The following is a 21607-nucleotide window of genomic DNA, read 5'->3' as shown; positions in this document are numbered from 1 at the left end:
TTCCCTATGCCACCCCACAGGGAGAGGAAGAGGATGTTAGACTTGATGGTATAGAACAAAGTACTCACGTTTCTTTTATTGGGAAGGAATGTATGAAAATTCTGAAATTTGTTGGAAATAAAATGAGATGATAGGTGATGCTGCTTTGAAGAGCATGGAGGACAGTGTCACTGCCATGTCCTCAGTGTCCACAGTAGCTGCTTTTGAACAAAGACCACTACGATTAGATTTATTTTATTTAAAGATTTTATTTATTTATTTATTTATTTATTTATTTATTTGAGAGAGAGGGGTGGGGAGAGAGAGGGAGAAGCAGACTCCCTGCTGAGCAGAGAGCCCGGCATGAGGCTCGATCCCAGGACCCAAGGATCATGACCTGAACCAAAGGCAGCCTCTTAACTGTCTGAGCCACACAGGTGCCCTACAAGTGGATTTATAAATGACTTTAAATCTCTCTCTCTCTCTCTCTCTCTCTCTCTCAGAAATGTGCTTCACAGAGCACTAGAGAACTATGGAAAGTACTGGAAAAAGTACTGTACCATCAAGATGGTTAACTTGAAAAATGAGAAGAATTGCAATTTGCATGTTATATTTAGAAGGGACCAGATAGAGCAGAGGGGAAGCTGATGTAGGAGAGAGAACCTGCGGGCAGGGCATCAGGGCGTTAGCATGTGTTATGGGTAAAGACTGAGACCTACATGCAAGAGAACGTGGGAGGTGGGAGAAGCAGAAGAGACCCAGAGACGAGCTGAGTGTTGACTGAAATGCAAAAGCAGCAATGGGTTTGATAACTGACTGGCTTCGTGTCTAACACAGCTAAAGCCTACAGACATAGTGCCAGCCTTGACTCGTTTAGCTTAAATGTATACCTTCTGGGGCTCTGCTAGATAAGAACATTCCTCACAGACCCTGTACAGATACTGTTTTGTGAATTCAGACACCCCATCAACCACCTGTTCCAAAACCAGCCAGGTTCCTGCAAGACCTGGGCTGCGAGAGAGATGGGGTGATATCCTGACCTCACTCCCCACCCACCCCGGGATCTGGGCAAGTGACCTGACTTCTCTGCACCTCACAGCTATTCCCCCCCAGAAGGATCCAGTAAGGACTGAATATAACAGCAATCACGTGTGCAGAGTACTGATCACTGGTCAGGTCAGCTGCATGGACCACCCCAGGCTGCAGAAAGCCCCTCTTGCATGAAGAGCCAGCAGAGGGGTCTTCGTGCTGCATCTGTCATCGCTCTGAAAGGACCTGCTTGTTTCTTTTTCACATCTTTGGAAAAGTATTTTCTGTGAATATGGCATCACCTGTTAAAATAATACAGCATCTCCTAGGCTGCCTCCTCCTCCCTTACTGCCTGCCAGCCCCCTCCCACCCCACACTAATCCTGCCAGGTTTCTTTTCTCTCCATACTTGCTCTTTGGTGATCCCATCCATTGCCTTTGGTGCCTGACATTTCTAGCCTAGATCCTGGGCCGCCAACTTGAGGGTCTCATCAGTCTTGAGCTGAGCATGTGTGAAATGGGATATCCAAATGCATGCTGGCGAACTGGTGAATGAGTGGGACTTGAAGGCCCCAGAGGCCAGAATCCTTCTCACCAGGAGACCCAGCCCAACAGGTGACCTGTCAGTAACAGTCGGTGGCCTTTTGTCACTGTAGAGATTGTCTGTGGATCTGTTGTCCCTACTCTTGAGAGTCCCCAGAGCTCTTAAGGGTGGAGACCCCTCCTGCTCATCTCCAGTTCCCTTGAAGGCCCTGCCCCAATGCCTTGCACAGAGTGAATCCGTATTAACTGCTGGTCCAGTTGAAGTTTTGCTCAGCGCTGCCCACATTCATCCAATGTTCAGACTCTCATTCCAAGAAGCTTCAGCCACAGACAAAGGCCCCTGTGTACTTCTCCCTTGGAGCCGGCAAGGCCCAGAGCAGACACTGGAGGCACACTAGTCCCTTTCCTCCGGCTCTCGCCTCTGTGCCTGTGGTTTGGCATCCTTTGGCATCCTCCCTCAATTCCAGGACCTTGGCAGCTGCGTGAAAGCATCATAGGTATGGCCAGAACGGAAAGCTGTAGGGAACTGATGGCACACAGAGGCCCTTACCTGCAGGTCATTCTCAGAACCCATCATCTTCCTTTCCTTCCTCCTCTACCCTGGGGACCCTCCCCCGACACCCCGTGGTCCTCTCCTTCCACATCAACACACAGGGGCTCTTCTGATGTGCTCATCTAACCCTCCAGTGGGGCCCCATGGGGATGGGGACAGTCTTGGAGGCAGGCCCTGCTCCTGAGACCCTCCTTGGCCCAGCAGAGCTGAGAGGGTGAGCCTCTCAGGGTTGGGGGGTGGGAGTGAGGCTGGCTGGGGCTTCCCCTCCATGCTGCGGGTGCTCCAACAGCCCCAGGGACAGTGACTGGATACGGCTCCCTGACAATGACTCCTCAGCATCATCTCTTCTCCCCTCCCACCTGCAGATCTGACACAGGCTTCACACCCCCCAGGGCTCTGCGGGGTTCTGGCAAGTTCCAGGGAGCTGCTTCTCACTCCACCTCCCTCTCCTACTCAGGAGGGCATACCCAACTTGAGTAAATGAGTGACATTTGTGAGGGACAATCTTGAATGCCGTCTGGTTATTGCTTATATTTTAAAAGACAACTGGCACCAGCCTTGCCAGAGCTATCGAAACTGAGCAAAATGACTTAGGTCTGTGATGGGGTGGTACGTCTGTAACATTACAGAGCATGGAAATGTTCAGGAAATAGTTATTGGCTATGGTACGGGGATGCATGCCTGGCCCAGACACAGTCATTTGTGTTAGAAATTTTGTACTTAGTTAAGTTTGGTTGTGCTGATATTTAAGGGACAACTAGAATATCATTCTCTATGACTCTTTTCTTAGTAAATCATTACTAAGTGCTCATTGTGGAGTATATGTGATTCAAATCCCATTCAAAACAATTATAACAAGACAGTTGTAAGCCTACCCGGGATTTTTATTGTGAGTATTACTTAAAATAAGTGGACCACTAATTAAGAGTTAGAAATGGTTTTGTTGGGATCCCTGGGTGGTGCAGTGGTTTAGCGCCTGCCTTTGGCCCAGGGCGCGATCTTGGAGCCTCGGGATCGAATCCCACGTCGGGCTCCCGGTGCATGGAGCCTGCTTCTCCCTCTGCCTGTGTCTCTGCCTCTCTCTCTCTCTTTGTGTGACTATCACAAAAAAAAAAAAAAAAAAAAAAAATGGTTTTGTTATACCAAGATTTTTCTTATAACAACACTTCTAAAAGGCGAGATCTAAAGTCCTTGATAAATCATATGATCTGAAACAACATACATTTCATGAAATCAATCTTGGTTGGTCTGACAGTATAAGGTCAGAAAGCCCAATGTCAACACCCGTTTGACCCTGCACGTATAGGGCTAAGGAATACTGGAAAGAGAGAGCAATAACTCTGAGAAATATATTTCTATCATATCAGATCAATAAATAAATAAATAAGCCCTCTTGGGAGGAAAGGAATTAATAGAATAATGTGATGATATCTGCTGAGTAGATACAGATACAAATGGGTCTGCAAAAGAGGTATGTAGGGTGGAGAAAGCAGTGTCTCTCAGTGTTGTTTGATCTTTTTAATTTATTTTGTACAAGTGTATTTTACCTTTGGGAATCTCTTTTTTTTTTGCAATTGATTTCTCTTTGTTTGCATGAGGTGGAAGCTTATTAGCAGTCTCAGGTTTTTTTTCTTTGCCAAAAATTATTGAGTTATATGGATATTCCTGTTGGAGTTAGCACCGGTAATTCCCTTTCCCATGGATTGAAGTAATCGTTTTTCCTATCAGCAGTATTTCAGGAATCTCCTTGGTGTAGCAGAAATAACCCACAGGATGTCTTATTATGTTTGGATTCCAGATGTACCTATGCACCATGGCTCTGAGATTTGAGACAGAGCCTTTCAATCCTACATATAAATCAGATGATGGCCTGAGCCAGACCTTTTTTCTCCATAACCTGCGTACCTGTGTCACCACTGTGTAGGTCCTGTCGTTTACGGAGCTAAGCTACAGAGTCAGAATATTGGGTACTATTTCAGTGGACTGACATTCACCCTTGGCACATCAGTTTTCATCACTGGTTTTAGAGCTAGAGGGCCTGAACTTGACCTCAGTAGCAGTGCCTAGCCAGCAACTTGACCTCAATCAGGTCACTTAATGCTCTGAGTCCCAATTTCCTCTTCTGTGAAATAAGAATAACAATTAGTACCTACTCTTGCTCACAGAATTGATGTCTGTTCCTTAGCCTGCCATTTATCCATTCAATAAACATTTATTGAGAATTTACCTACTCATAAGGCATGCAGACAAGGATAAATAAAACAGGACAGATGCCCTGGAGGAGCTCTTTGTCAGGTGTTGAATGGATCAAGGAAGGTGATGCACACACATTAAGAAAACAGCTACTTCACACTCATTAGGCTGACGATTATTTTAAAAAATGGAAAATGGCAAATGTTGACAATGATGTGGAAATTGTAACCCTGGTGCATTGCTAGTGGGAATGTCAAGTGGTATAGTCACTGTAGAAAACTGTGGTGGAAAAAAAAAAAAACTGTGGTGGTTTTTCCAAAAGTTAGAAACAGAATTATCGTATGAGTTAGCATTTCTACTTCTCAGTATATACCTCAAAGAATTGAAAGCAGAAACTCAAACAGAGACTTGCATACCAATGTTCATAGCAGCATTATTCTCAAGAGCCAAAGGTGAAAGCAACCCAAGTATACATCAACAGACAAAAGAATAAGCAAAATGTAGTATATGCAGACAACTGAAGATATTCAGCCTTCAACAGGAATGAGATTCTAACCCACACTACAACATGGATGAACTTTGAAACACTGTGCTAAGCGAAATAACCCAGACACAAAAAGGACAGACTTTGTATGATTCCACTTAAACGAGGCTCCCAGAATAGCCCGACTCTTAGAGACGTTTAGAAAGTGGAATAGAGATGACCATGGACTGGGGGGAGGAAGGGAGAAATGGAGAGCTAGTATTTAATGGATACAGGGTTTTATTTTTATTTTTATTTTTATTTATTTATTTTTTTTGGATACAGGGTTTTAGTTTGGAATATCAGAAGTTTTGGTGATGGCTGCACAACATTCTGGATGTACTTAATGCTACTGAATCTTACGCTTAAAACTTGTTTAAATGTAAATTTTTAGTATATTTCACCACAATTAAAAAAAAACTTTATAATCCCTAAAATGCTATATAAATGCAGGATAGTTAACTTGAATGAATTAGTATTAATGAAATTTGGCTTATAATCAATCCCTCTTTTAAGAAGTGCAGTATGCATGAAATTACTTAGTCATTATTTATTACATGATATTGAAAAACCAGCATCCATCTAGATAAACTTTAATAATAATTTATTTATGCCCCATCCTCTTCCAAAAAGAATTTGAGGTAGTTGACTCTAAACACATCAGAATAAGGAATGAGGTCAAATCCAATTGACATACAGCAAAATATAGAAACTGAGATACAAAAGAAGGGAGGGGACAGATGGCACATCAGCAACAGAGCAGACGTCTCAACTTTTAGCCTTCCAAGAACCAAGGAAGTATTTGTATTAATCAGACCTTTTCTTGATACCTAAAATATCTTTGGTTCCAACATGATCATTGCGTGAGTCTGTAGCATTCATGTTGCTACCATTTACATTTCTGAGAATTTATTGCATAATTACGGAACACCTCATTGAAACAAAAGAAGGATGTAGAAGTAAGAGCATCTTTTCCTAAGTCCGAGCCCTCGGGCCTCTTCTGTGCTTAATGGCACGGGCTCCTGGAGCCTTGTCTGCTCTGCTGGCCGAATGAGTCTCCCATACCTTCCCTTGGGCTCCTGCATCAAGTCTACACTGTAGCCTGGCAGGACAGACTACTCCTCCATCTGGGATGCCCCTGCCTCCCTGAGTGCCCATCCAGCCCCTGCCTCCCTGGGTGTCCATCCAGCCCCTGCCCCAGCAGCATGGCTCCTGCCAGACCCCACTCATGTTTCCTTCTTCCTGGACCCCCTGCTGTCTCCCCCTTATCTCTTACAGAGGACAGCTCAGATTCCACCTTCTCCAGGACATCTCCAGCCCATGCTGATTCCCCTTCTCCTTGCTGTTCTGGGGCACTTTGCAGTTACACATTTGGTATTTAGTTCATTGAGGATGTGAAGGAATAGAGAGTCTTGTGAGAAATAAAAAGCAAGGTGTGATTAGACCAAAGACCCCATCATACATTTTATTATAAATGGTAATATATTTAGAAAATTATCATTGAGAGCCAGCACAGATACTTAGGCTTATCTAATTTGGCCTTTTGACACATAAGGAAATGGGCACCCCGGGAAAGAAAGGGACTTGCTCAAGGTCACCCTGTATATTTGATATAGAAATAACTTTAAAAACTAATACCTGAAGCCCAGGGTTTTTATAATATCATACCAGTTACATTTTAATTTTTGTTTTATTTAGTAACCAGCAAATAGGACTATGGATGCACTCCAAACATAGGCAAAGAGGGGAAACATAACAGTGTGAAGAACATCGGCTTTGCCAAAGGCAAGGATCTTTAGCAACTCACTGTGGCTCTGGACTTTTTTTTTTTTTTTTTTTTCATCTGCAAGATAAGGTAAATTGAATGGTCATTAAGGTTAAATTTGCTTCTGGCATTTTATGAAGCTACTAGACTGTTGGCCCAGCCCCACCAAAGAATTTACAAGTACTGGTAGAGCATAAGAGTCTCGTCTCTATATTCTCCTCTGTTCTGTTCCCCTCACCCTTGGATGTACTTATTTCAAACGTTTCCCCTTGCTTCCTTTCCTTTTAAAACTCAGCTTAAACTTCACTCAACTCAAAATTGGCAATGTCTCCTGCTACCCTTGGCTTAATTTCAGCTTTTCCTCTGCATCTAACTCCTCTGACTACCTGGTACCTTATCACACTGTACTGGAGTCACTGATTTTCTTGTTTCTGCCACTAGACTATGAACTAAGGTCTGGGATTATGGTGCGTTTCTTGAGCTCAAGTGCCTATAATGGTGCCTATAACCAATAAATGTTTTGTAAAGGGATCTAATGGTTTTTGTCTGGGGAGTAAGGGTAAGACTATGGTACCAATTTCATTCAAAGCTGTTAGAGTTTTCATGGAAAAGAGAGAATTGGAACTGAGTTTTCAAGAATGATTAGATTTGAACAGGAGTGTAAAATAATAACACTGGCCTAAGTAAGTAAAGGTGAGTGGGGGGAGGCAGGAGGTAGCTAAAAGGAGTGAGTCAGATCAGTGTTACTTGTTTGAACAGCAGAACATCTGGATTAGGTTGTCTGGGGTGCTTGTGCAAATTATAGATTCCAGCCATAACTCCCACTTATTACTCCCTGCTCTGGATCTATAGGTCTGGATTTCCCTTCAGAACAAGCTCCTCAAGTAGATTCTTATCACATAAATTGAGAGTCGCAATTCTGGAAGGAACGTTGGGAATTGTGGGCAATTGGAAGCTATTTTAAGTTTCAGAATAGGGAGAATGATGGCATGATGGAAATGCATCTTTAGAAATGGCATAGACTGGTAGTCTGCAAAATAGTTTGGTGGGAGGCCAGGGAGCTTCCAGGAGTGCACCAAAGTATTCCAAATGAGAGGAGGGGAGGGCTTGCTTTCTTTCTCCTGGCTGCACCAGAAATGGAGAATAAGCAGTGACTCCAAGAGCATGTTGAGAGATGAAATGATGAGGCTTGGCAACAGATTGGTTATATAAGCAATAATAGTAGGGAGAAGTTTGAAATGATGGCTGTGCTTTAGAGACCCAGGAAGTGACAGTTCCGCTGATACACCTGCTACTCCTGTCTAATGAGTTCTGTTTCAACCTGAGGTGATGAGGTGTCTGGGAAACACGCAGGTGACAAGTGTGTAAACTATTGGCAACACGGGCTTGAGCATAACCAAAAGTCTGGGAGGACAATAACAATGTGGGAGGGTCCATGGCATGAGAGAAGAGGAAGGAAATTGAAATTTTGAACTCAGAGCTATGGGAGCGGCAACATAAGACAGGAGGAGGAAAATGAAACAAAGAGGGAACAGAGAAGAAACAGACAGGTGGGTGGTGAATGAGGTTTGAATAATAAAGAGAAACCAAAGGAAGACAAAGGCTTAAGAAGGTGAGTATCCATTATGTTAGATGGGCTAGAATTTGAGAAGGATAAAAACAGTCCTTTCAACTTGGCAAAAAGGGTTTCAGATGAAAACTGTCAAAAAAAAAAGTGAAAATCTAATACTTTATGATGTGTGTGTTGTGATCTGTCATACACGAGTAGATAAAAACTCTTAATGGCAAGTTGTGTTGACAATCAGTGAGCAAAAATAAAAATACACTTCAGGCAGGCTGGTTTCCAAAGGGACATTCTTCAATTAGAGAGCTAGGAAATGGGGAGGGGAGAATGAAGGGCTCAGGATGCAGGGACAAAGAAGAAACATCAGGAAATCCTAACATGTATGTACATTAATGATCTTGCTTACAAAATAGGGTTGCATTCAATTTTTAATTTTCCATTCTTGCCCTTGGGTTATAGTGTCATCTGAAAAAAATATGAGATGTCATACAGAATGGAGCCAGGTATCCAAAGCTCTATTTTTATGCTACCTTGAAATATGACTTCAGAGAAGAAACAGTTCCTTAAAACACATTATCCCTCCATTTCCTCCTTAATGACCTCAGGATCAGGAGGTAGGGGAAGATCCACTTTTACATGTAAAACAAACTGACGGAATGTATGCTAGTGTAGAGTACATTACTGCGGGCTGATCTGGCATCTCAATTCCATTTGGTACCCTAATTACAGTGCTCTCTACCTCTGAATAGATATCCATCAGGACATAAATGCTCTAGGTGTTCAAAAGTTTTTATATTACTTGAGTACTTATCATGTTTTCTATTCTTCATCTACATTATACATACTTGATGACTTGAGAGGTTAAATCCTTGATAGTCTTTTCTACGAACAAAGTTATGTGCTTTGGAATAATAAAGTGGGCAATCATCAGAAAAAATCATAAATTTTCTTCCATATAAAAACGTTATTTTTTTAAAAAACTAAGGCAAGAAAGGGAAAAGAGTGGCTTAACAGTGGTGTGAAGGCTATTAAAAAAAAGAATCTGAACTGACATCTAGGCTGATGTGTACAGGGGACTTCCTATCATTGGAGTTGTACCCATTGCACTCAAACAAGTAAATTGAAGCAGCCAGATAAGATCTCTGGACGTTTCCAAATTATAAACTGGGACATGACCTGACAAGGGATTTTTTTTTTCCCTCTGAGTTGTGAATATTTTCTTGTGTCAGATTCCTAAAAACTCCTAAGAGTCTAAGTTCTTACATAACTGTTGGGTAATAAAGTTGATTTCTACTCACCACCTAGTTATTTGTCTTCTGACTTCATTTAATTGTCAATACGTCCTTAAACAGTTTCGCCAAGTTGCTTAAGCATAGCGCTTCATAAGGGCCTAAGAGGGCCTATTTCTTTCTGATATAGCAACTGTTGTCCTTTCGGGATGATTATAAAAAGCAGAAGAACTTCTTAGTGACTTTGTTAGCCAAATGTAATTTTAAAATAACTTTTTGATAGCCAGTATACTTCTTGAAATTGTATACTTTGGGACTATCCTTTACCACTCTTGTCTTATAATAAGCATTTATAAATAGATGCAAAGAAGACATACAAATGGCCAACAGACACATGAAAAAATGCTCAACATCACTCAGCATTAGGGAAATACAAATCAAAACCACAATGAGATACCACCTCATCCCTATCAGAATGGCTAAAATGAACAAATCAAGGAAATGACATTGGTGAGAATTCAGAGAAGGGGGACCCTCTTATACTGTTGGTGGGAAAGCAAGCTGGTGCAGCTGCTCTGGAAAACAGTGTGGAGGGTCCTCAAAAAGTTCAAAGTAGAGCTACCCTATGACCCAGCAATTGCACTATCAGGTATTTACCCCAAAGATACAAACGTAGTGATCTGAAAGGGCACCTGCAGCCCAGTGTTCATAGCAGTGAAGTCCACAATAGCCAAACTACAGAAAGAGCCCAGAGGTCCATCAACAGATGAATGGATAAAAACAATCTTTGATGTGGAAGATTACTCAGCCATCAAAAAGAATGAAATCTTGCCATTTGCAGTGACATGGATGTAACTAGAGGATATTATGCTAAGTGAAATAAATCAGTCAGAGAAAGACAATTATCAGATGATTTCACTCATATGTGGAATTTAAAAGACAGAACACATTAACATAGAAAAGGGAAGGAAAAATAAGATGAAAGTAGAGAGGGAGGCAAACCAGAAGATACCGTGAACTCTAGGAAACAAACTGAAGGTTGCTGAAGGGGAAGTGGACGGAGGGATGAGGTAATTAGGTGATGAGCAGTAAGGAGGGCACTTGATGTAATGAACACTGGGTGCTGTATGCAACTGATGAATCACTAAATTCCACCTTTGAAACTAGTAAAAAATCTATACAAAAGTTGTTATTTTAAGAAAAGATAGTTGTTGAGCTATAACCTCTACAACATTCTTTTTAAAGTGTCATGTAAACCACTTTTTAAATTATAAAACTGGTAGAATTTTTAATCAAAGATTGTAAAATGGCATAGAACAAAATGTAAAAATTCTCCTTCCCTGTGTTCTAGCCTTAAGTACAACTCTCCAAAAGCAATCACTGTTAACAGTGTCTTGTTCCTTTGCACGAATTTTCTAAGGATACACAATTTTACATATATATGTACACATACTCCCTTTTACATAGTCGTACTATGTAAACTGTTCTTCATCTTAGTTATTTTAAAGATTGTTTATTTGTTTTGGAGAGAATGAAAGAGAGAGTGCATGAGCTGGGGGGGACAGGCAGAGGGAAAGGGAGAAACAGACTCCTCACTGAGCAGGGAACCCAAACTGGGGCCTGATCCCAGGATCCTGAGATCATGACCCGAACTGAAGGCAGAGGCTTAACCGACTGAGCCACCTGGGTGCCCATCTTGTTTGTTTTCTTTTTTTTTAGTTCAGTTAAAATACCAGGACTGTGTTATACTAGCATGACTCAGCTTCTATTGAAAACCTATTACCACTTCTTTTTTTTTTAAATTTTATTTATTTATTCATGGGAGACACACACACACACAGAGAGAGAGAGAGAGAGAGAGAGAGAGGCAGAGACACAGGCAGAGGCAGAAGCAGGCTCCACACAGCGAGCCTGATGTGGGACTCGATCCCAGGACTCCAGTCTCACACCCCAGGCTGAAGGCAGGCACTAAACCACTGAGCCACCGCTCAGGGATCCTCCCATACCACTTCTTTATCCATTCATCAATTGATGGACATTTGTGCTGTTTTCATAATTTGGCTATTGTAAATGATGCTGGAATAAACATAGATGTGCAATTATCTTTTTAAATTAGTGTTTTCATATTCTTCGGGTAAATAGTAGTGGAATTACTAGAATTCTACTTTTAATTCTTTGAGGAACCTCCACACTCACAGTGGCTGCACCAGTTTTCATTCCCACATTCCTTTTTCTTCACTCCTCACCAACACTTGTTTGTTGTTTTTTTGATTTTAGCCATTCTGACAGGTGTGAGGGGATATCTCATTGTAGTTTTGATTTGTAGTTCTCTGATGATAAGTGATATTGAACATCTTTTTATGCGTTTGTTGGCTATCTGTATGTGTTTTTTTTGAGAAATGTCTTCAGATCTTCTCCCCATTTTTAATTAGATTATTTGGGTTTTTTTTTTTTTTTTTTTTTGGTGTTGAGTTGTATAAGTTCTTTATGTATTTTAGATACTAGGCCTTTATCTCATATGTCATTTACAAATATCTTCTCCCATTTCATAGGTTGTCTTTTAGTTTTGTTGGTTTTTCCTTTGCTGTGCAGGTTTTTATTTTGATGTAGTCCTAAAAGCTTATTTTTGCTTTTATTTCACTTGAATAAGGAAGCATATTTAGAAAAATGTTGTATGGCCAATGTCAGAGAAATTACTGGGAGAGGCTACCTTTTAATAGATAACCTACTTGGGGCACCTGGGTGGCTCCCCTGCAGGGAGCCTGCTTCTCTCTCTGCCTGTGTCTCTGTCTTTCTCTCTCTCTGTGTCTCTCATGAATAAATAAATAAAATATTTTTAAAAAATAGATAACCTACCAGCAGCTCCCAGGAAACCATAAAAATATATATTCTACACGTGATCACCTGTACAAACCCTAACTCACTTAGAGACCTAAAAGAAAGCCCTAAAGAGAAAGTGCCTAAGAAGAGGAAGAAAAACAATCTATCTGGAGATAGATGTGGGGTCTGGCCTTACCTTATTAGTTTTCTATTGTTGCATAAAAATGACCACTAATTTAGCAGCTCAGAATTTCCTGCAACAGGAGTCCAGGCGCAGCAAGACTGGCTTTGTGCTCAGGTTCCACAGAGCTAAAATAAAGTCGGTCAGCTGTGCTCAGTATCCTCTTCTAAGTTGATGTGGTTATGCAGAATTCAGTTCCTTGCTATTATAGAACTAAAGTCCTGGTTTCCTTGCTGGTTGTTAGGTGGGGGCCACTCTCAGCATCTAGAGGCAGCCTATGTTCTTTGCTTGCTACATAGCCTCTTCCATCTCCAGAACCAGCTAAGGACAGCTTCCCTTCCGTTAAATTTTTCTCATGCTTCCAATCTTTCTGACTTCCAGGCCCAGATCTGATGAGTTCATGAGACTAGGAAAGCCCAACCAGGGAATCTACTACCTAAGGTCAACTGATTTGGAACAAAACAGAATGGCAAAGCCCCTCCATAGCAGCACCTAAATTAGTGTTCAGTTAATTAACTGAGAGGAGGTGTATGTACACAAGGGGTCAGGAATCTGGGGGGTCATAGCATTCTGCCCACCATGACCTGCACCTGCTTTCCTCAAGGGAAGCAGACAGAGGTCATGTCTATTGACTGAGGAAACCAATCCTACTGAAGCATTAGATGCCAGAGAAAGGGAGCATGACTGGAATCCATCTAATCTCATGCACAGCAAAGTCCACCCACATGCATGAGCAATGAAACAGCAGAAAGCTCCAGAGAAAATCTCAGAAACTACACACACAATGTGTAGGTCTGTCAGGCCTTCCTGACCAAGGATCCAAACCTGGCATTTCTGACTCCACAATCTTTGCACTCCTGACCCCTACATTGTGCCCCACCAGAGGATAGGTCATTCACTGGCTGTACAGATGAATCTGGAGTCCTCTAACCTTACTGTTTCTTATGCCAATGTGATCAGAATATGCTTTTGTGAGATGTTGGCCTTGGGTGTTCAGTAGAACAGAATAAACTGACTGCAACCTAAGTAGGTAAGCCACTTAGGGGAACTGTATTGATGAGCATTATTCTAAAAGAATTCTAAAAACCCTCTCTCCCCTCCTGGTCTTTCTCTTTCATATTCCCACCTGCTGCTGTGATTCAGGCGCATTATACATGACTTGCTTGAGACGGAAGAGATTTATATAAAAGAGATTAAGAGCATAATTGATGTAAGTAGATTGGGGTAGTAGACGTTAAGCATGTATTCAAATTAGAGAGATTCTGTGGCACAAACAGACTTAAAATAGTTGCCATATGTCTCTAGAATTTCCACCAAGAGTTCAGGTCCTACAATATTGCAAGTATCTTTGCAATAGGAATAAAAACATTCTTATGACTATTGATCCGTGTAGCCAAATAACTTCCAAAGGATTGTGCCAATTCATACTGATTTTAGCACTGCCCAATAGGTTCACCCTGTAGTTGCCAACAATGGACACGATAATTTGAATGCTTTTGATAATTTAATAAGGGAGAATTGTTTTAAGTAGGTTGTTTTGCTTGAGAGTGAAAATATGAATTTTTCCTATTTTCTTAAGGAAATAATCCTGAGGAATAAATTATCTGTACAAAGTTATAATAGAATTGTTTATAATAAAATATCAGAAGAAAACAAAATCGCCAATAAAAAGTGGATGTTAATAAAGTCTGATATTTATGCTGAATGAAATATTGCTCAACTGTTATAAGTTAATTATTTTGAATAATATGTAGCAACATTGAAAAATGCTTGTAAGATTAAATTAAAAACAATATATGTAGAAATTTGCAAGCAGAGACTAAAACGCATATAGAAAAACAGAATACAAATTATATATGTACCGTGATTAGAACCAAATAAAATAAACTTTTTAAAAATCATGAAGGAAATAAAATAAAACAATAGTAATTGCATGTGGTGGTAAAACGATGCATATGTTTTTTGCTTTCACACTTGACTGGTATAACATAAACATTTAAAGAATATATTTGTTCTTTCTATAAAATGCCATCTTACTATCGTTGCCATTTAAATTTAACCATCTTCTTCTGAAGATGGACACATGAAGGAAATAATATCAAAAGAAAGTGTTTGATGGAATGGCTTTCAGAAAATAAGTGTGCCATATTTCCCAATTATTAAAGTTTTGGTCCCTAGACTAGCAAATTCAGATCATCTCTTAAATGTTTCTATCTGTAAAACCTACCTTGTTTCCACCTCTGCAGGGATATATCACTCCAATGGATTTTATTTGGCTGAAGCATCTGATTCCAGACGTTCTTCAGAATAACAAGGAGTTTCTCTTTGGGAATATTAGAGAACTTTATGAATTTCACAACAGGTATATAAGAATTCAAATTATCAGGAAAAATGGAAAGTAAGAGAAAAAATGGAAATCAGACTGATGAGATTTGAAGATGAACATGTGTAGACTTTGCCAGGTTTAAGCAGGTAGTCCAGAGTCAGTAGGCTTGGTTGGGATGGGTTGGGATGAAGAGGGAAGAAGTGCCACAGATCTCAGAGGGAGAAGGAAAAAGGCATCAATGACACATACCAGGTATCGGGCATTAATGTTATGTTTTTTGCATGTTTTCCTTTGCTTATTTATCTATTCATGCATCTGCATTTATTGAGGACCTGTTCTGTGTCAGTCACTGTGTTCAACATTAGGAATAAAGATGACCAAGGCACATGTCAACATACCTACTGTCATAGAGTACTACTGGGAGCTAGGGTGTTGGAAAATGCTAACTGGTCCAACAAGTTGTCCTCTTAGCCCAGAGCTGCTTGGGTGTTGAGTTCTAGAGAATTAGAAGAGGAAGAGACTTTGAAGATCATCTTCCAAGCCTTTCATTTCACAAATGAAACTACAGCTTATTTCCTCTCTTTCCTCGGTATAATAACCCCAAATCATACATGTAACTGATGGAAAAGAAGAGACTGCTTGGTGAATTCACCCAGAGTTGTTTCCCAACCTCATCTCTTGTCCATTGGTCAGACACAAAACAGAAATGGAAATACCATTTCTGCTACCTTCCCTGGAGAAGTCATTCAACCTCTTTATGCCTCAGGTTTCACATTTATGAAACCCTACCTTACCAGGTTTGGTAGATAATTAAATGAGATATTGTTTATGAAGTACTTATGCCTGGCTTACCTTAAGCTCTCAGTGCTATTAGCAGTAGAAGCAGCAACAGCAGTTCTTCTTCTCCTTCTTCTCCTTCTTCTTCTAGATTTTATTTATTCGTGAGAGACACACACAGAGAGGCAGAGACATAGGCAGAAGGAGAAGCAGGCTCCATGCAGGAGCCCTATGCGGGACTTAATCCCAGGACCCCAGGATCACGACCTGAGCCAAAGGCAGATACTCAACCACTGAGCCACCCAGGCATCTTGCACCATATTCATGTGATTCTCATGCATCAGGGAGCCTTGGTGCATCTTGGCTGTCTCCAGCTAGTGCCTAGAATTATCAGGAGAGCTGTGGGTGGCTTTAAGGAATCCTAGTAATGTCACAGAATGTTTTTTTCTTCCAAATCAGTGTGTTAAAGATGAGTCAAGAGCAATAAAGCCTTGGAAAACAGCATTTTTCTGAACACGTCTTAATAACCTTATGTGATTTTTACTTTAAAAAACCCTCATGTGTCTTAACCTCATACATGAAAAAAAAAATCAAAATGTTACTATACTTTTCCCTCCAAAGGACTTTTCTGAAAGAACTGGAAAAGTGCACTGAAAACCCCGAAATGCTGGCACGCTGCTTTCTCGAGAGAGTAAGTCTGTGCTTCCTGTAAGTCAAAATAGCCATGTGATTAAAGTTTAGCCCTTAATTTTCCTGTGTTGAGGGGCAAAGGCAAATGGGAACACCAATGGTCTGACAAGTTACACAAGCCTTTTGAATGCAAAGCAGGAGTCCTTTGCAGTATGTCACCCAGGGTGAGGTGAGTCCAGTTTAACTAGGCTCACATGACAGATGGGAGCAACTTCCAAGCTTGGCCTCCCGCAAAGCCTGGTGACATGAAGGACTGCCCCTCCTCAAAACAGAGGATCCTCCTCTGAATGACTAAGCTCACTGTTTTTTTTAACAAGAATCACACAGCAGGCTTAAATTCCTCACTAACACTCTCAAGAGCAGAAGTACTGATGGTAAATTAAAAGTCTTAGAAAATATATTTTCTTCTATTTTATTTTTTTACAGCACAGAGAATGGTTAGAATATGTTAAATCTATGGTCCTTTTTTTTTTTTTTTTTTTACTTTTCAGTTTGGAATTTATTTTCTATTTTTTTTATTTTTTAATTTTCTATTCTTAATGAAAAAATAACTTTGGAGCATATTTCAAAGTTTATTTTTTTAATTTAATTTTAGTCCAACTAACATCTCGTGTATTATTAGTTTCAGAGGTACAGTTCAGTGTCTATGGTCCCACTTATGCTTAGCACCTAACAGGATCCTGCCGTACAGCACCGTATCTCTGACTTCCTCTTCCCCACTGCACAGACTTCTTCCTTCTTGCCCTCTCTGCATCCCTACTTTGGGCAGTGAATAAGCTATTTGGACCAGTGATGCCCCATTAAAGCTGGCACAGAGAAATGTGCCACCTAGCACCACTCCCCACCACTTTCTTCCCTTGGGAGGACTATGCAGATGATCCTGGTGCCCTGGACTTTCTAAGTCTTTTGCATTTCCTCTCTCTTTCAACTAGACCTTCTTTTCCTTCTCTTCCTTTTCTTTTTGTAAGCCTGAGACAACAGGTCAACTCAAAAATTATAAAGAACTCAAATTTTGGCTGATAAGTCTAAGAGTGGTATGTGTAATAAACTGAGAGCAAGCAAACAAAAATCCCCAGGTTTTAAGGCATTGGACATAATGGAGAAATAGAGCTTTTGACCCTCAGAGCTCTTGCCAGCTTAGAAGGTCCTTTCCATGGCCCTGTATGGGTTTTCCCTCAGCCTCATTGTAGGTTTTTTTTGTCAAGTGCCAAATTCAAGGTACACTACAAACTATGCTGTATCCAATCTGATTAATTTCCTTTTTGAATTACTTTGTCGTATTATTTGTGTTTTATAGTGTTTTTTAATTTTGCATTCATCAAACTACTGATGTGAAATCTAGTTTCAGAGTTTAGAAATATTTTATAGTTGCTTACATCATCATTGCAAAGACTTATTTAAACTGTTGGATGAGGAAAGGACCAAATTCCTGTGGGGAGAAAAGGGACATGGTTAAAAAAAAAAAAAAAATTGTCCCAAGTATAAGGTAATGGTTAGGAACGGCTGACAAAACATATTTTCCTAGAAGAATCTCTCACCTAAAGTGAGAGCTTTCTATAGTCCCCCATGTTGGGAGAAACCTGAGAAATCATTAATCCAGACCTGCCTATAAACTCTGCATATAATCCTGTATGATTTATGATGTTGGGGACATAGTACTAGTAATAAACTGGTCTCAATCATAAAGTTATTAGTCCAGGACAGATGTAGTAATTAAAAACCACGATTAGCTAATCTTTGAGGCTCCTTGAAGGAATTGGCTGCTGCTGTGTATTTGTTAGTCAGTGAGGTGGGCCCCTCACCGATTATTTATTACAACAGTTGACCTTTTCTCAATAATATTTGCAGAATTCCATTAATCATGAAAATGAGTTTTGAAATATTGCTCTGGTCAAATGTTTCAATCAGACTCTATAGTCTGCAGAATCCAGAAAAATTCTGCCCCAGAGACCAAGCTCTACCTAGAATAGTTTTGGTCAGTAGTCTGCCTTGAGTTCCATTGGCTCTGACATGTGACATGCACAATGGAAATAGCACTGGGGCGGGACTCAGGAAATGTAACTTCTTATCTAAGGTGAGCCACTTGCTATCTGCATAAACTCATGTTACGTCACTTAAACTCCTGGAGTCTAATTTCCTTCCTCCATACAATAGGCTTAATGATACCAATATGTAAAGACATTGTGGATATTTAATGAAATACTGTTTACAGAAGATTTCTACAAAGTAAAAAGTGCTTTGTGAATAGCCACCATGTATTGGGTACTCCGTATGTATTGGGCATTTGTTGAGCAGTTTCTATACATCATCTCATTATACAGCGTCATAGTTGACTGCTGCTGTGAATCTACTTAATAGATAAGAAAACTGAAATATCGAGAGGTTAAGTCACTGAACTTGGGCCATATGGTTGGGAACTGACAAAGCCAAGAACTGAACCTGGACCATCCACCAACAGCCCACCATCCTAATGCATAAACGATCGTGTGTGAATATGAGTTTTTGGTAGCTTTTAAGCCTCCTAATTTATTCTATAAGTAGGTGAGGATAGTTGGGCACTTTCATATGCTGCTGGTTAGTGTATATTCCTTAAATTTCTTTAAGGAATTTTGGATTGAAAAGCAAATTTAGATCAACAGTCATGTTCTGGTGCTTGAAGGCCTATGGTATTCTGCATTGTTCGAAGCACAAGTATAGTATCAAGGGGTAAGGATTTCAGGAGCACACATTTCAGCTCAGCATCCACCGAGAGAACCAGGTGCCTCTGATGCTGGAAAAGTTTGGGGAAAGGTGGCTGACTGTCCAGGATGTTTCGCTTGGTGGGAATCTGGAGCTCCAAAGTCTCCTCTAGCTTTTAAGAATCTTCTGGTGGTTAGTGTTAAAAGCAATGAAACCTTGAATTCTTTTAGGAGCTAAAGGCCAATGTTTTTGTGCTCTGACAGACCCAGTGTGGGTGAGATGCCTTAATCAATTTGTAGTATTTTATAAGCCTGGCCTTTGGTATGGCAAGAGTGTTCCCCATGTGTAAGCGACTCTATTGTGGAAGATGTTGAATTTCACAAATGTACAGTGCCTGACACATCAAAGGCACACAATAGATAGTTCTTGAATGAATAAATAATGAACATATCGTTAAGCTCTGAGTTACTATTCTAGTTCCTTAACCTGTCTGAACAACATTTCTCAAGGGTCATCTCCCTTCCTAAACATGTGTGCATGCACACACACATGTAGAAATAGAAAGCATTCACTACAGCAGTGTTTTTAGAAGTAGAATAGACATAGTTGAAGCTGTGGGGAAAACAATAACCTATGTCTGCATGAAGGACATCAAGAGTTGGCCTGAGAAAAATAGGGACCCAGAAATCTACAAGGATGCAGCCGCGTGGGCTTCTCCACCAGAGTACCACAGGTTCTGTGGCAAGCATAGCTTCTGTGGTCCAGGTGCTAGTGATTGAGTGGATGAAGCTGGCAAGTTGACTCCATAGGCCTGGGGTAACCGTTCTGGGGTATTGGTGAGTATGTGCCTACCTCCCATGGTCTTTGATGCAATGGGAAAGAGGTCACAGAGCACTTGGAATCCCTCTTGAGATCTCCAGCTCTGAGATAGTCGTATAATTTTTCTGTCTTGGCATCTGGTGCTGTAGGTCAAAGGTGATGTCTGAGGCAGAGCCTGCTGCTTTGGGAGTTGCCCAAAGAACTTAGGGCTGTGTTGTTTTGTTCAAGCTGCCACATTTTCTTTTTGGGGTATTTCCATCTTTTGGTTGTCTCTTGGGTTTTTTTTCCCCCTAGGGTTGGCATCATGATGATCAAAATAGGAAGATAGGGAGAGAGAAAGGAGGGCCCATCAGCCACCAGCACCTTTTCTGTCAGTTTTACCTCTCACTGCAGAGCTATTCTGGGGAGACAGTGATGCCCTGGATAAAGAGCAGAGGATGAAGGAGGAAGATTAAAACTCACTCCTGTTGATGACTTTACTGATTTACCAGAATCCTGTGGTTGTTCCCACAACACTCTGTTCAAATCTGTGTTTAGTACTTATGGTTGTGTAGAACTTCCTGTTCACCTTCCCATCACACAGTCACTCCAACATAAGGTTATCATGCATCCCCAGTTCCTCACACTGTGAAAATACTCAGGTTTGTTGAATATTTGAATGAATAAATGATGTCATCCTGTCCACTTACTGAAAAATGCTACCTGATTAATTCCAATTCTTCTCTCACTCAGAAAGAAGATCTTCAAATATATTTTAAATACCATAAGAATCTGCCCCGAGCTAGAGCAATCTGGCAAGAATGTCAAGACTGCACCTTCTTTGGGGTAACGTTGAGATCACAAAGTCTTCCACAAATTGTTTTCCCTGGACAATGCTTATGTGTGCCAAGTCTTTAAAGAAACCAGCAGTATGAATGAGGCAGGGGAATTTGGCATTTGAATTTATGGCAATTTTTATGAATTAAAAGTCTCTCCTATTTTGAAATTACATGTTGGAGGTTTTGAGGTGGCCCTGGGTCTCTATGGGACAGGCCTGTGAGAAGCAGCTGTAGCTGAGTGAGCAAATCAGAGTCCTTGTCTAGGATGGGGATTTTAAAAGAATTAAGTCCAAAAGTCCACAAACTGGGGCTCCTTGGAAAGACATTAGTAAGTCATCATGTAACTTCTAGACTCAAAGTGACCTGAACAGACACCCCCCTCTCCCCAAAGACAGGCTGCCTCTTTTTCAGGATCTGAAGTGGACTTGCTTTCTAAACGAAATAAACGGTCCTACTTCCCTAGTTGCATATAGAATTACTAGCCAAGCCATCCTCTTTCCCCTTTGTCTCATTTTACACACTGTTCCTGAGGCACGCAACAATTTGGTAACATTACCAGGTTGGTCAACACAGCTGTACCTCTTTTCCATAAAGAACCTGTTTCATTTCTTGTATTCAAATGCTGCCACTTTGTTCTCTCTCTGTGTGTGTGTGTTGTTTGTTTTATTTTACATTGTTTCTGTTTGGCTTTTAAAGGTTTGCCAGCGCCAACTGGATCACAATCTCCCTCTTTTTAAGTATCTCAGAGGACCAAGCCAGAGACTTATAAAATATCAGATGCTGCTGAAGGTAAAGTCAATGAGACAGAGCTTTCCTGTGCATGTGCTATGGGAGGCTCCTGTCCTCAGACATACAGAGTTGTGACTTTGTCTTCCAAAGGGGAAGATATGTCTATACTTCAGGCTTCTTCTGTCCTCCAAATCTAAAGCACCAGATCTCAAGGAGGAGAAGGATCAAAGAGTTGAAAGGGACCTGGGAGCCTGGCTAGTCCAACATGCAGCTCAAGGCATGATTTCTAAGGAGGCTGGTTTGGGGCGGGAGAGTCCTTGGGAGCAAAGGGAGAAAGAGGAATGGCACCACACTGCCGACAGCTGAGAGGGTGGGGAGGCAGCCAGAGCTT

At 40.9% G+C, this 21607-nt stretch overlaps 1 protein-coding gene across 4 annotated transcripts in view; it reads left to right on the top strand.

Moving 5' to 3' along the window:
• MCF2L2 (MCF.2 cell line derived transforming sequence-like 2) overlaps positions 1-21607 on the top strand; it is a 236259-nt gene that overhangs the window by 169113 nt on the left and 45539 nt on the right. For all 4 annotated transcript variants that reach the window (XM_077879819.1, XM_077879820.1, XM_077879821.1 and 1 more), the window contains 5 exons: positions 13522-13588; positions 14625-14740; positions 16103-16172; positions 20402-20494; positions 21184-21276. In XM_077879819.1, coding sequence (XP_077735945.1) covers positions 13522-13588; positions 14625-14740; positions 16103-16172; positions 20402-20494; positions 21184-21276 — 439 coding nt within the window. The remainder of the gene's footprint in view (positions 1-13521; positions 13589-14624; positions 14741-16102; positions 16173-20401; positions 20495-21183; positions 21277-21607) is intronic.

Source organism: Canis aureus, chromosome 31, assembly GCF_053574225.1.
Source record: "Canis aureus isolate CA01 chromosome 31, VMU_Caureus_v.1.0, whole genome shotgun sequence".
In the NCBI taxonomy this organism is placed as follows: domain Eukaryota; kingdom Metazoa; phylum Chordata; class Mammalia; order Carnivora; family Canidae; genus Canis; species Canis aureus.
This window is presented reverse-complemented; position numbering and strand designations above follow the sequence as displayed.